A 14,038-nucleotide genomic window follows, 5' to 3' on the forward strand; every position below is an offset into this window, starting at 1 on the left:
CAGTTTTCATACTGTGGTGGCTGTGATGCTGAAAGCTATGCCACCAGTACTTCAAATACCAGCAGGGTCACCCATGATGGACAGTTTCAGCAGAGCTTCCAGACTAAGACAGACTAGGAAGAACGACCCGGCCACCTAATTCCAAAAAAAACTGGCCATGAAAACCCTATGAATAGCAGTGGAGCACTGTCTGATATAGCATCGCAAGGGGAGAGGATGGCACAAAAAGACCAGGCAGGGTTCAGCTCTGCTGTACACGGGGTCACTAGGAGCTGGAATCCACTAATGGCACTAACGATAAACATTGCTAATCAGCAGCAGTGCTAGACATAGATCTTAGATCACCTGACTCTCACCTTCAAGGCCTTTTATACTATACCAAAATTCTGTTTTTCAAAAAATAAAAAGGAAGGTAACATTTCTTAACTCATTCTATGAGGCTAGGATTACCCTGATATCAAAGCAAGACAAACACACGACAAGAAAACGACAGACCAATATCCCTTATGAATATAGACACAAAAATCCTCAACAAAATACTAGCCAACTAAATCCAGCAGCATATTAAAAGGACTACACCCATGACCAAGTAGGATTTATCCCAGGAATGTACTGCATGATCATCTCAACTGATGTACAAAATGCATTTAAGAAATCCAATACCCATTCATGATAAAAACACTCAACAAACTAGGAATAGAAGAAAACTTCCTCAACATGATAAAGAGCATTTATGAAATACTCTAATATCATACGCTAATATCATACATAAAAACGAAAGACTGCGAGTTTTACCCCTTTTTCCTGAAAAAGACAAGGACATCCACTTCATGCTACCATTCAACATTGTACTGGAAGTTCTAGCCAGAGCAATTAGGCAAAAAAAGGAAATAAAAGGCATCCAATTGGAAAAGAAGTAAAACAGATGACATGATCTTATATATAGAAAATCCTAAAAGTATCCACAAAAAAACTATTCGAGTTAATAAGTAAATTCAGCAACGTTGCAAGATACAAAATCAACACGCAAAAATCAATTGTGTTTTTATACATTAACAATGAACAATCCAAAAAAGAAATTAAGAAAACAATTCCATTAGCATCCAATGCCAATAGCATGGCATCAAAAAGAATAAAATACTTTGGAATAAATTGAACCAAGTAGGTGCAAGACTTATACACTGGAAACTATAAAACATTAACGAAAGAAACTAAAGAAGACTTAAATAAATGAAAAGACAATATGTGTGTGTTCATGAATGGGAAGATTAATATTGTTAAGATGGCAATACTCCCAAAAACGATCTATCGATTCAATGCAATCCTTATCAAAATCCCCATTGTTTTTTTTTTCAGAATGGAAATGCTGATCTTAAAATTAATAAGAAATTGCAAGGGATCCAGAATTGCCAAAATAATCTTGAAAAAGAACAAATTTGGAGTACTTATACCTCCCAATCTCAGAACTTACTGTACTGCTACAGTAATCAAAAGTGTGGTCCTCACATAAGGATAGACATGCAGATCAATGGAATAGAATTGAGAGTACAAAAATAAACACATGCATCTATGGTCAAATGATTTCTGACAACGGTGTCAAGACCATTCAATGGACAAAGAAGTCTCTTCAACAAACAGTGCCAGGACAACTAGATATCCACATGCAAAAAAATGATGTTAGACCCTTACCTCACACCATTTACAAAAAATTAACTCAAAATAGACCAAAGACCTAAATGTAAGAGCTAAAAGTATAAAACTCTTCAAAGAAAACCTAAGGGTAAATCTTTATGATCTTGAATTTGGCAATGGATTCTTAGATATGACACTAAAAGCACAAGCAACAAAAGAAAAAATAGATAAAATTGAACTCCCTCAAACTTTAAAAATGTTTATGCATCAAAAGACACTATCAAAAAAGTGAAAGTCAACCCAAAGAATGGAAGAAAATATTTGCAAATCATAAATCTGATAATGGTCTAGTATCCCGACTATATAAAGAACTCATACAATTCAACAATCAAAAGACAAAAAACCCAATTGAAAAATGGGCAAAGAACTTGAATAGATATTTCTCCACAGAAGATATACAAATGGCCAATAAAAACATCAAAAGATGTTCCACATCATTAGTCATTAGGGAAACACAAATCAAAACCACAATGAGATACAACTTCATGCCCACTGGGGTGGCTATAATAGAAAAAGAAAAGAGAAAGAGAAAAATAAGTGTTAGTGAGAACATGGAGAAACTGGAACCCAAATATATTGTGGGCTGGAATGTAAAATGGTGCAGCTACTGTGGAAAACAGTTCAGGAGTTCCTCAAAAAGTTAAACATAGAGTTACTATATGACCTGGCAATTCTACTCCTAGGTATACCCAAAGAATTGAAAACAGGTGTTCAAATAAACACTTATAATGAATGTTCATAGCAGTGCTATTCACAATAGCCAAAAAGTGGAAACAGTATAAATGTCCATCAACGGATGAATGGATAAACAAAATGTAGAATATCCACAGAATGAAATATTATCCAACCATAAAAAGAAATGACGTACTGATGGATACTGCAACATGGATGACCCTTGAAAACATTATGCTATGCTAAAGAAGCCTGACACAAAGGGCTACATGTTGTATGATTCCATTTATACAAATATCCAGTATAGGCAAATAAACAGCAGCTTGGTGGTTTGCCAGGATCTGGCAGAAGGAGGAAATGGGGAGTGATTGCTTACTGGGTATGAGCTTTCTTCTTGGGGCAATGAAAATGTTCTGGAGCTAGACAGTGGCAATAGTTGCACAATACCGTGGATGTACTAAAAGCCGCTGAATTATACATTTAAAATGGTTAAAATAGTGAATGTTGTTATGTGCAATTTACCTCAATAAAAATAAAATTCTATTTCTCTTTCACATAAAATAGTACCTGAAGACATTTTTACATCTTGAGATTTTTCTCTTAGGAGTAGGAGCAACAAGTCACTAATATTAACTTTGGACTTTACAAAACACTTTGCCATACAATCTTATATAATCTTCACAACCCATGAGGTAGATATTATCAGTCCACCTTAGAGATAAGAAAAACTGAGGCTCAGAGAGGTATAAAGAAAGTCATTTAGCTAGGAGGTGAGAGAGCTCACTAATCAAGCCAGATTGGTCTGACTCCACTGTATTACACTGCCTCCAAGGCAAAGAGCTCCAACTTCCGATAATCTTGAAAAAGGATAGCAGATGCCACAGCGTAGAGGCATGTTGGGCAATTTTTCTTCTTTTAACTAAAGCAGTAAAAATGTTCATTAATAAAAGTTTTAACAAGGGCCGGCTCCATGGCTTAGCGGTTAAGTGCGCGTGCTCCGCTACTGGCGGCCCGGGTTCAGATCCAGGGTGCGCACCGACGCACCGCTTCTCTGGCCGTGCTGAGGCCGCATCCCACATACAGCAACTAGAAGGATGTGCAACTATGACATAACAACTATCTACTGGGGCTTTGGGGAAAAAAAAAAAAAAAGGAGGAGGATCGGCAATAGATGTTAGCTCAGAGCCATCCTTCCTCAGCAAAAAACGAGGATTAGCATGGATGTTAGCTCAGGGCTGATCTTCCTCACAAAAAAATTAAAAATAAAAAAATAAAAAATAAAAAAAATAAAAGTTTTAACAAAACCAATATAGATCACTCTTGTATAACAGCAGCATAAAGCAGGACATTACAGACTTCCTTTTTCCAAAGATATGGGTTTAAGTTTCTCAGTGCAAGATACGCTATAATGTTAGCATGTCCTCTCATTAGTGAAGTTCAGAAGAATGTTTACAGGGCATGGCCGTAAACTAATAAGATGACTGTACATGTTCCTTGTACAAGTGGCCTCATTAAGTCATAGTCACATTTCCTATTAAGGATTAACTAGTGAATGACATGTCAGAGGTTTTCTAACACTCTGATGAGTCCTAGAGAGGTTCCCAAGAGGGAAGCAGAGGGGTCAGGGTTACCCATTCCACTTATCAAGCAGAGCAGCCTCTTCATTGTTTTCCACATTGGGTTTTTCCTTAAGATACTATTTGAAGGAAAGATTCCAGTTTTTTTTTTTTTTAAAGTACTGACTGAAAACCACTGTAGTACATATATGCGTCCTCACTTCTTCAGAGTAGGTTTTTTAAAATCTTTGCAGGTCAGCCAACATCATTATATAATTTAGATTATTTCTAAATACAGGCATAGAAATGCCAGGGGGCTCTCACTCTACACTTGGTTTATGAGTTTTCTTATTTTTCCAGGCTCAATTGAACCATCTTAGTAATTCCCATTTTACAGAGTAGGCACTATAACCACACATTGAGAAACAAGTGACTTGTTTCAGATGACAGACAAAGCATGAGCAGGGTCCAGACATGAAGCCCTACCCCAGGTAGCTCAGCCTGCTGGATGGTGCCTCGTTTGAAAAGCCTTGGTGCCACATGGTCATTCCTTGCACAGTGACCTGAAGGTACAGATGTCTCTACTTATGGTGCACGCCAACACTTGAGCTCGCTATAGGCCAGTAATGTTTGGGACTTGTGCTGGCTGAAGGGCAAAGATTAGCCTCTCTTCCTCCTATGCTCTAGATTATCCCTTGATGGAAAACCCTTTCTGGAGGCAACATATGGTACAGTAGAAATTATAAAATATGAAACAGATGACCTGGGTTCAAACCCTGGCTCTATCTATGAGTATCCCCTTCATGCCTCAACTCTCTGGGCCTCAGTTTGTTCAATGTACTTAACTCTTGGGCTATTAGGAAGACTAAATGAGACAGTGCATCAGTTCCCATCCTGTGGGTTACAGACCTCTGGGCATCTTTGACCACATTACAAGAGGTCTGAAAAAGCAAATACTAGAAGAAAAAGAATCATTTAGGGATTAAGACTGAAAGTCCTTGAGTAAAATCATCTGGGTTCAAATAAGGGTTTTATCACTGGAGCAATTTACTTAGTTTTTCTATATCTCAATTCCTCAACTGTAATTGGAGAAAACAGTACATACTTTATTGGGTTATTGCGAGAACTGGTTGAGTCTATACATGTAAAGTGTTTAGAACAGTGCCTAGCATAGTAAGAACTCAATAAACATTAGCTATTGTTACTATTATATGTGTTTATGTATTCTTTCAAAGTACAACTATTATCATGTTGGTGTTTGCCAAGTTCTTTATGTTAAAAAAGGGGTGTCACACGTGAAGGGGTTAAAAACTTCTAAGATAACAGTTGTAAAAAAGTCCAGTACACTACCTGCCATGTCCTAATCCACAGTAGATATACCTGTGACTTCAATCTTTTTAAATTTATTGAGGCTTGTTTTGTGGCCTAAGATATGGTCTATCCTAGAGAATGTTCCATGTGCACTTGAGAAGAATACGCATCCTGCTGTTGTTGAGTGGAGTGTTCTGTATATGCCTGTTAGGTCTAATGGCTTATAGTGTTGTTCAAGTACCCTACTAGGTATTGATCGTCTATCCTGTTGTTCTATCCATTACTTAAAGTGGGGTATTGAAGTCTCCAACTTTACTGTAGAACTGTCTCTTTCTCCCTTCAATTCTGTTTTTTTTTTTTTTTTTTGTGAGGAGATCAGCCCTGTGCTAACATCCGCCAATCCTCCTCTTTTTTTGCTGAGGAAGACGGCCCTGGGCTAACATCTGTGCCCATCTTCCTCCACTTTATATGGGACGCCGCCACAGCATGGCTTGCCAAGCAGTGCGTCGGTGCGCGCCCGGGATCCGAACCAGCGAACCCCGGGCCGCCGCAGCGGAGCACGCGCACTTAACCGCTTGCGCCACCCGGCCGGCCCCCCAATTCTGTTATTTTTTAATTGATGTCTTAATAGTTTATAACATTGTGAAATTTTAGTCATACATTATTGTCTGTCAGTCACCATAAAAATGCATCCCTGCACCCCTTGTGCCCACCCCCCACCCCCCTTCCCCCTGGTAACCACCACACTGTTCTCTGTGTCTGTGTGTTAGTTTATCTTCCACATATGAGTGAAATCATGCGGTGTTTGTCTTTTACTTTCTGGCTTATTTCGCTTAACATGATACCCTCCAGGTCCATCCACGTTGTTGCAAATGGGACGATTTTGTCTTTCTTTACGGCTGAGTAGTATTCCATTGTACATATATATATATATATACCATATCTTCTTTATCCAATCATCAGTTGAGGGACAACTGGGTTCAATTCTGTTAGTTTTTACTTCATATATTTTGGGGCTCCTTTGTTAGGTACATATATGTTTATAATTATTTTATCTTCTTACTGTATTGAACCTTTTATCAATATATAATGTCCTTCTTTTGTCTCTTGTAAACTTTTTTGATTTAAAGTCTATTTTGTCTGATTTGTAATAGCTACCCCAGCTCTCTTTTGGTTATCATTTGCATGGAATATCTTTTCCATCCTTTTACAGTCAAGTGACACTTAACGACGAGGTTATGTTCTGAGAAATGAGTCATTAGGCGATTTCGTTGTTGTGTGAACATCATAGAGTATACTTACAAAAACCTAGGTGGTGTAGCCTACTACATACTTAGGCTGTACAGTACTAATCTTACAGGACCACTGTTGTACATGTGGTCCATCATTGACTGAAACATCATTATGCAGTACATGACTGTACTTTCAATTTCTTTGTACTTTGTATTTAAAGCGAGTTTCTTATAGGCAATATTTAATAGGAGAATTTAATCCATTTACATTTAAGGAAGGATTTACTTCTGCCATTTAACTATATGTTTTCTGTATGTTTTTGTTCCTCAGTTCCTCCATTAATGCCTTTTCTTTTTCTTTAATTAATCTAAATCCTACCTGTAAGATTCACTGGAGCTTGGTCTTCCCAGTCAATTGATCACCTCTCCCTCTATTTGAACAGTTTCTGGTGAATATCTCCTCCATGAATCTGTCCTAAAATGTTTAAAACGGAGGACCTACCTTTTCTGGCCATGAAAGTAGTCTCAGGTTCGATCCCTGTTTTCACTCTCTGAATCACCTGCCTCTACAACACACACCCAATATACACTATTCACCATTTATACATAAAGTTCATTATTACTATCTATTCTCTACCTACATGTGGCCTGGGTTAGGCTGGACCCTAGAATACTTAGGTAGGTTCTCTTGATGACTGGCAGTCAAAGAAGTGAGAGGCAAAGTGGCTTACATTGTAGGAGCGGGGGTGCCTCTGCTTCCATTGCACCAGGAGCAGCTGGGCCACCACCAAGGTAGCGATGAGGATGAGGACCATTTCAGCGTGCATGGCTTCGTGGCCGCGGTGCTTGGCATGCATGCGTGCGTGCTCAACCCTGAAAGCCAAACAGATGGAGTGAGCCAGGTCAGGAATGGTGTGGTGGTGGGGCAGTGCTTTCCAGAAATATCCCACCAGTCCATAGCTCGGAACATACTCATGCTTTGCAGTTGCAGGGTACTGCACAAATTAGAAGCTAGAAGGACACACGCCCTAGAGGAAAGGCATTTTAGGATAGAAAAGAGGCTCTGTGGGTCCCAGCCACCAAGCTCAACTATTGGGGTTAAAAGTGGTCTGCTGCCTGCCTCCAATGGCAGAAACAGCTGACACGTTTCCTGTAGCAGGAAAGAGGTCCCAGGAGAAGCCTGTGTCACTGCCCATCTCAGGCCTATTTCAACATATCGCTGGAAGGAGAAAGTAAGCCAGAGAGAAGGTTACAGCCATAAAGCCTCATACTCTTAGTCAATGATATGTATAATACCAATAAAGGAGTAACACTGAAAATATATGCTGATTCCAGGGTTAAAGTCTTGCTTTATTTGTCCTATCCTCTTTGCCAGGACCAGGGATCCTGAAGACTAGCTAAAGCCTGAAAAATATGGACTGCTTCAACTTTAACCCAACAGTGACTACACCATTAGCATCCACAAGTAAATAGTCTCCTCAAGGGCTCAAGGAGAATACAGCTGGAACTCCTATTTAGTCTAAGGCTGGCATTCCCTGGTCCTGAGGATTGGCAGCAAGCAATTCCCTTGGCCGATACAGGCAAAAAGTTTCCTCTAAGAATAAAAAAGAATATAGTCGTCCCTTAGTATCCACAGGGGATTGGTTCCAGGACCCCTGCAGATACCAAACTCCACAGATGCTCAAGTCCCTTAGATAAAATGGTATAGTATTTGCATATAACCTATGGACATCCTCCTGTATACTTTAAATCATCTCTAGATTACTTATAATACCTAATACAATGTAAACGCTATGTAAATAGTTGTTATACTATTGCATTGTTTAGGGAATAATGACAAGGAAAAAAAGTCTGCACATGTTCAGTACAGATGCAACGATCATAGTTCTCTCAATCTGCAGTTGGTTGACTCCATGGATGCGGAACCTACAGATACGGAGGGCCGACCGCAGTCACTCTTACCGCTCTGGGTCAGAGTCAGCCAAGGGAGAGGAACAAGGAAAAAGTTGAACAGAAAACTAAATATAAATGCAGCTGCAGGGCCGGCCCCATGGCTTAGCGGTTAAGTGCGCGCACTCTGCTACCGGCGGCCCGGGTTCAGATCCCGGGCGCGTGCCGACGCACTGCTTCTCCGGCCATGCTGAGGCGGCGTCCCACATACAGCAACTAGAAGGATGTGCAGCTATGACATACAACTATCTACTGGGGCTTTGGGGGAAAAATAAATGAATAAAATTATAAATGCAGCTGTAGTCAGGAGCTTTTATACAAATTCACCACACACGGGGATATTAGGGAGGGAGGGAAAGGACAACATAAATGGTATCTTCATGGAATTCCCAAGGGCAATGAGAGACTAACAGCAAGAAGAACCCAGTGGGATGAATTATGGATAGATGAATGATAAAGTAAATATAGCAAAAAGTTGACTGTAGAATCTAGGTGGTGGGTTCTTTCAACTTTTCTGTATATTTGAAATTTTTCATAATAAAATGTTAGAGGGGGAAAGCTTGGCGGGCAGAGTGGGCAGCCAACTGTCAGTCAGCCTGCCAGCCACAGCCCCTAAGGGTTAGTCTTACATAAAACTCTATCCTGGGTGGGAGAATCGGACAAAAAAACAATCGAGTTTAGGAGTCAGAAATGTAGGTCCAGACACACCTATGTGGCCTTGGCCAAGAAAATTCACATCTCTACATGACAATTTCTTCATCTGTCGAAAGGAGTCCAGACTTTTCTGCCTCCCACGTAGAGTTGTTGTGAGGATAAGTTAAACTACAAGGGTGAAGAATACTTTAAAAACCTAAGGACTGTGAGGAGTTATAAAGATAACAAGAGATAAGTTTCTTGTTCTCAGACAGTATATAACTGAATGGATGTGCACAACAAGAAATCAAAGAAAGGATCTAGAAAAGGTCAGAGAAGTCATCTAGTTCAAGTTGCCACTCAACGCAAAAATTAGTTTTGAAATCCTTTGTTTGAATACTTCCATTGGCTGAGAACATATGCCCTTAAGGTAATCTATTCTAGAACCAGCAGTGTCTGGTTGTAGGTACTCATTGGACTTAACATTGTACATACTCATATGTGCTTATGAAGGAATAAAATTCTAATGTTTTAAGAGGCAGGAAGCTCACTACCTCTCAATATACCACGATTATTAAAGATATTTCTGATAATGAGACAAAACCTATCTTCCATAGCTTCAATCCATTGGACCCAATCCTATACTCTGGAACAACAAAGAACATACTCACTCCTCTTTCCTAATGCTGTCCCTTCAAAGATTTACCATGATCTTATTTTAAAAAATAGTAACAAAAACCATCCTATTCCTACCACCTTTTTCCTGGCCCTTTTAGACTAACAGTTCTAGATCTTTTAAACACTATTCATATAACATAATATGAATACCATTAATCCTGTTTTGCCTCCTTTTAGACATTATCTAGCTAAAGATCTTCTTAATATGCAGCGTTTACAATAAAATCAGTGTGGCCTCAGCGAAGCAGAGCACAGTGGCACTGTCACCTCCCCTAAGGCAGACAGTATATTTTATGAACATCTTCCAAATACGTGGAATATTTTGGTAGCTGAGGTACACAACTGGTGCATAATAAGCTTAAAGTCACTTAAAATCTCGCTGAGTTTGTTGTATGAGTTGGTATCTTTGCCATTGTATATTTTTATAATCAATAGTTTTAATCTAAATGAAGGGTTTTTTTCCTATTAAATTTTACTTGGCTGATTTCAGCTCATTGGTCAGCCACCTTGTGAAGTTTGTGGGGCAAGCACTCGGATACTCCTTTACTGATGAGAAATCATGACAATAAGATATTTGTTGACTCACTCTAGTTACAAAGCAAGTTAGCAGCAAGCTGAGATCAGAAGACACATCTCTCATTTTCTCAACCGGAGCTCTCTAATCTGTTTCATGGATAATGATGATGATGATGTTAATGATGATAACCATCTTCAAAGCAGATAACACTTACTGGAAGCTTACCACATGCTAGGCACTGTTCTAAGAATTTCACATATATTAATCCTCACAACAACTCTATGAGGTATCGGTACTGTTGTGATCCTCATTTTACAAATGGGGAAAACTAAGGCAGTGAGAAGTTAAGCAACTTACCCAAGATCACATAGCTAGGAAATGGCAGAACTAGTATTCAAACCCAAAGGGATGATTTGGTGCAATTACCTATTTACTCCACAAAACTGAGGGAGCTAACCAGGAGTGACCCAGGTACTGGAAAAAATTCTAAAAGACTTGTCCTACTGGTCATGAGTCACTGCCTTTCACAGACAAGGAAGCAAAAGGGGTAGATATACAACTCTAGTTGGATTAACCTACAGTTCCCAGCCTGAGGGGCCCGCATTGTCACACTTACCTCCATTGCTCCTCTGGGGAGAGGTCTGACATATCAACCTGTAGAAAGATACCACCAGAAAAATCCATTACTGTCTTAGAACTGTCCCTGCCCAATATAAGGTGCTCACACATTCAGCAACATCGTCAAGAAATCACGGGAAGATTCAAGTATCACAATCTCTATGAAGCCTTCCCCAACACTATTTCCCACTGATCTCTCCCTTCTCTAACCACTTACTCTGGCTCATGTTTATGACTGACAGTGTGTTGCATGTCTGTGCTAGGCAATGAGGACAGAAGACTGAACCTAACTCCCAAGATGCTCACAGCCTAGTGAGGAAGACAGACATATAAACTGAAAATTTCTTTATTATATGCTGAAGACTAGCTATGGAAGAATAAACAAGTGGCTTCTAATATAATCTGAGGTGTTAAAGATTAGTGAAGACCTCTTGGAGATGTGAAATATTACCCAGATGAAGAAATGAGAGCAATATCTTCCAGGCAAAGGGACTAACATGAACATGAAGGAATCAAGTTGCATAGCATACAAACAATTGAGTACAGCTAGAGCAAAAACTGTGGATAAGGATTAGTGGGAGATAAAGCTGGATAAAATATTCTGTCATATAATGCCATTTGACACTAAATGGCCCCATGGTAGCAGGCACAACAATAGACTAGGGTGAACTGAGTGTTAGTCCCTGCTCTGCTATTAACTAGCAGTATGCCCTTTCAACCTCAAAGCTCTGGTTCAATTTGTTAGTCTTGTCCTTTTAGAGCAGAGTTTCTCAACCTTGGCACTACTGATATTTTGAGCTGGTTACTTTTTTGGTTTTTTGGGTGGGGAGCTATCTGCACATTGTTGGATGTTTAGCAGAGTCCCTGACCTCTACTCACTAGATGCCAGTAACATCCCCACAGATGCAATAACCAAGAATGTCTATAGACATTGTCAAATGTCCCTGGGGGGACAAAAATTGCCCTCAGTTGAAAACCACTGCTCTAGGATAATACTAAACTATTTGATTTCAGGGCTCAAGTCTTCTACTTCCTTGTCACCATACAGAAGCATAACCAAGTCTCAGTACATAAAGTCACTCAATACATTCTCACATTGACCTGAGCTGAAAATGTTCCTTGATCTAGAGAAGAGAGACAAGGCCTCAGAATCACTCAAATGAATCAATCAACAGATATTCCTTTAGTACTTATGATGTTCAAGGCCTAGTTTCCCACTATTCCTATGATAACTTCAGAGAAGTATCTTAAGTGGAACGTTTGAAGTAAAACGGGCAGAACTCCATTCTACTACTGAGTCAAATCAGCACACAGTTACCAGGCATCATTTATGTGTGTATACTAGGGACACCTATCACTATTTAGGTTGGGCTTTCTGGTTTCTACATGTCTCAGCTCAGTAAAAACAAAAACAATATTCCAAGGCTTCACCCAGCCAATCAGGATAATGAAGTCAACCACCCTCCTCCCTTTTCCTACTTCACACATTGCCTCACAGAATTTATTCAGGTGTCCTGACTCAGGCCTTCATCTCCCAGGGCAGAGGTCTCCTCTGAGAGGCAACAGACAGATGCAAGAAATGGAAAGGCCCAGCCAGGCAGTGCCTGAGCAGACAACTAAGGACCACATTTCTAAAGGAACAATCAATACACAGGTTTCATGCTACCTCTCAAAACTCTTTTCTTCTTTTCCAACTTGGACCTGCATCTTGCCAAGCCAGTCTGTTCACTGTCCCAAAATACATGGGACTCATTCCTCTCTCTGGGCCTTTGCACACCTCTTCATTCTGCTGGCAATGCCCTTCTCTCTCTTTTTTTCCTATCCAAATCCAATTTCTCCTTTGAGAACCTACCTGCAATTTCACCTTCCCTGACCCCCTAGCTTAGTGCATTCGGCCCTCTGCTTCTCTCCTGCATGGATTTTTCTTCTTGCTACTGAAAGTGTCGCCCAAAGACTGGTATCAGCATTATCTAGGTGCCTGTTAGAAATGCAAGATCTCAGGCACCACTCCAGACCTACTGAATCAGAATCTACCTTTTAATAAAATCTCCGGATGATTTGAATGCACATTACATTTGAGAAGCACTGTTCTATACCACCATTCATAGTCTTATGTTATCTTAGACACACTTTCCAAGTGATCTACTTGCTTTTTAAGCCCAGGGCCAGCACCAGGGTGGGGAAGCAAGGGACCTAGGGCTCAAAATTTAAGGAGGCACTCATTTACACGACCGATGCTACACTTGCATGACCTTGGGAGTGAGTGCCTCCTTAAAGTTTGCACCCTAATGCCTTGTTTGTTTCACCCTAGTCCTGGCCCTGCTTATGTCTATCTTGCTCTCATCTCATAAATCTGGAAAATCCAACAGAGCAAGGAGAATATAATGTTTTTGTGTCTTTCAAGGAGAACAGCACAGAGCTTAGCATATATTAAGCACTCGATGAATACTTGTGGAATTGAACAGAATTCTCTCAAATAGGGTAAAACAAATATGCTGACAAACTAGCACTCCACCTGGAGATGCTTAAATGGGAGAGGAAATAAACACTTGAAAAATACGTGATAAGTATCTGGGAAAGAAGTATTCATTTGACACCAGGAGGCACCCAGAAAATCATGTTTAAAAAACTACATGTCAAAACAAAACAACGCAACACAACTACATGTTCAAAGCAGCAAGCAAAGCCCACTGAAGGGAACACTAGGAAGATCCAGAGAACTGGCCAGGCGTGAGGGCGCCCCTCCATGAGATAGTGGTCAAGCATTCTACTGTCTATGCCTTAGTTTCTCCATCTGGAAAATAGAGAATAAGACTTCTGACTTCATTGTGGGGCTATGAGGGTAAGCGTATTCAAGGCAACCAAGTGATTTTGTTGCCTTTGCTCCTGGGAGAGTGGGAGTACTTTATAAACTACTAAGAGAGGCTAGGGAGCTGAATGTTGGTAAAGCATGGGATAGTAATGCTTTCAGAGCTTCAGGTAAAACAGCTCAGGAGGGTAAGCACTAAGGCTGAGACTAGACCTGGGGCTTAGAGGACCATTTAGCACTTCATGGAGTAGTACAAATGCTAAGAGTAAAGACATGGTGTGGCTTTAATATTTGCCTTTCGAACCAAAAGATTATTTAAATTTCATCTAAACCAGTCTTCTAGCTCAAGGGGAAAAACAAGAAAAGCTGT

At 40.0% G+C, this 14,038-nt stretch overlaps 1 protein-coding gene across 9 annotated transcripts in view; it reads right to left on the reverse strand.

Moving 5' to 3' along the window:
• RNF121 (ring finger protein 121) overlaps window positions 1–14,038 on the reverse strand; it is an 83,274-nt gene that overhangs the window by 41,629 nt on the left and 27,607 nt on the right. For 8 of the 9 annotated variants that reach the window (XM_058545701.1, XM_058545693.1, XM_058545690.1 and 5 more), the window contains exons 2-3: window positions 10,858–10,895; window positions 7,195–7,336 (exon numbers count right to left, since the gene is read on the reverse strand). In XM_058545701.1, the coding sequence (XP_058401684.1) occupies window positions 7,195–7,336; window positions 10,858–10,895 (180 nt within the window). Of the gene's footprint in view, window positions 1–7,194; window positions 7,337–10,857; window positions 10,896–14,038 lie in introns of those variants that run through there. The other variant, XM_058545699.1, reaches the window with a different exon arrangement.

Source organism: Diceros bicornis, chromosome 7, assembly GCF_020826845.1.
Source record: "Diceros bicornis minor isolate mBicDic1 chromosome 7, mDicBic1.mat.cur, whole genome shotgun sequence".
Taxonomy (NCBI): Eukaryota; Metazoa; Chordata; class Mammalia; order Perissodactyla; family Rhinocerotidae; genus Diceros; species Diceros bicornis.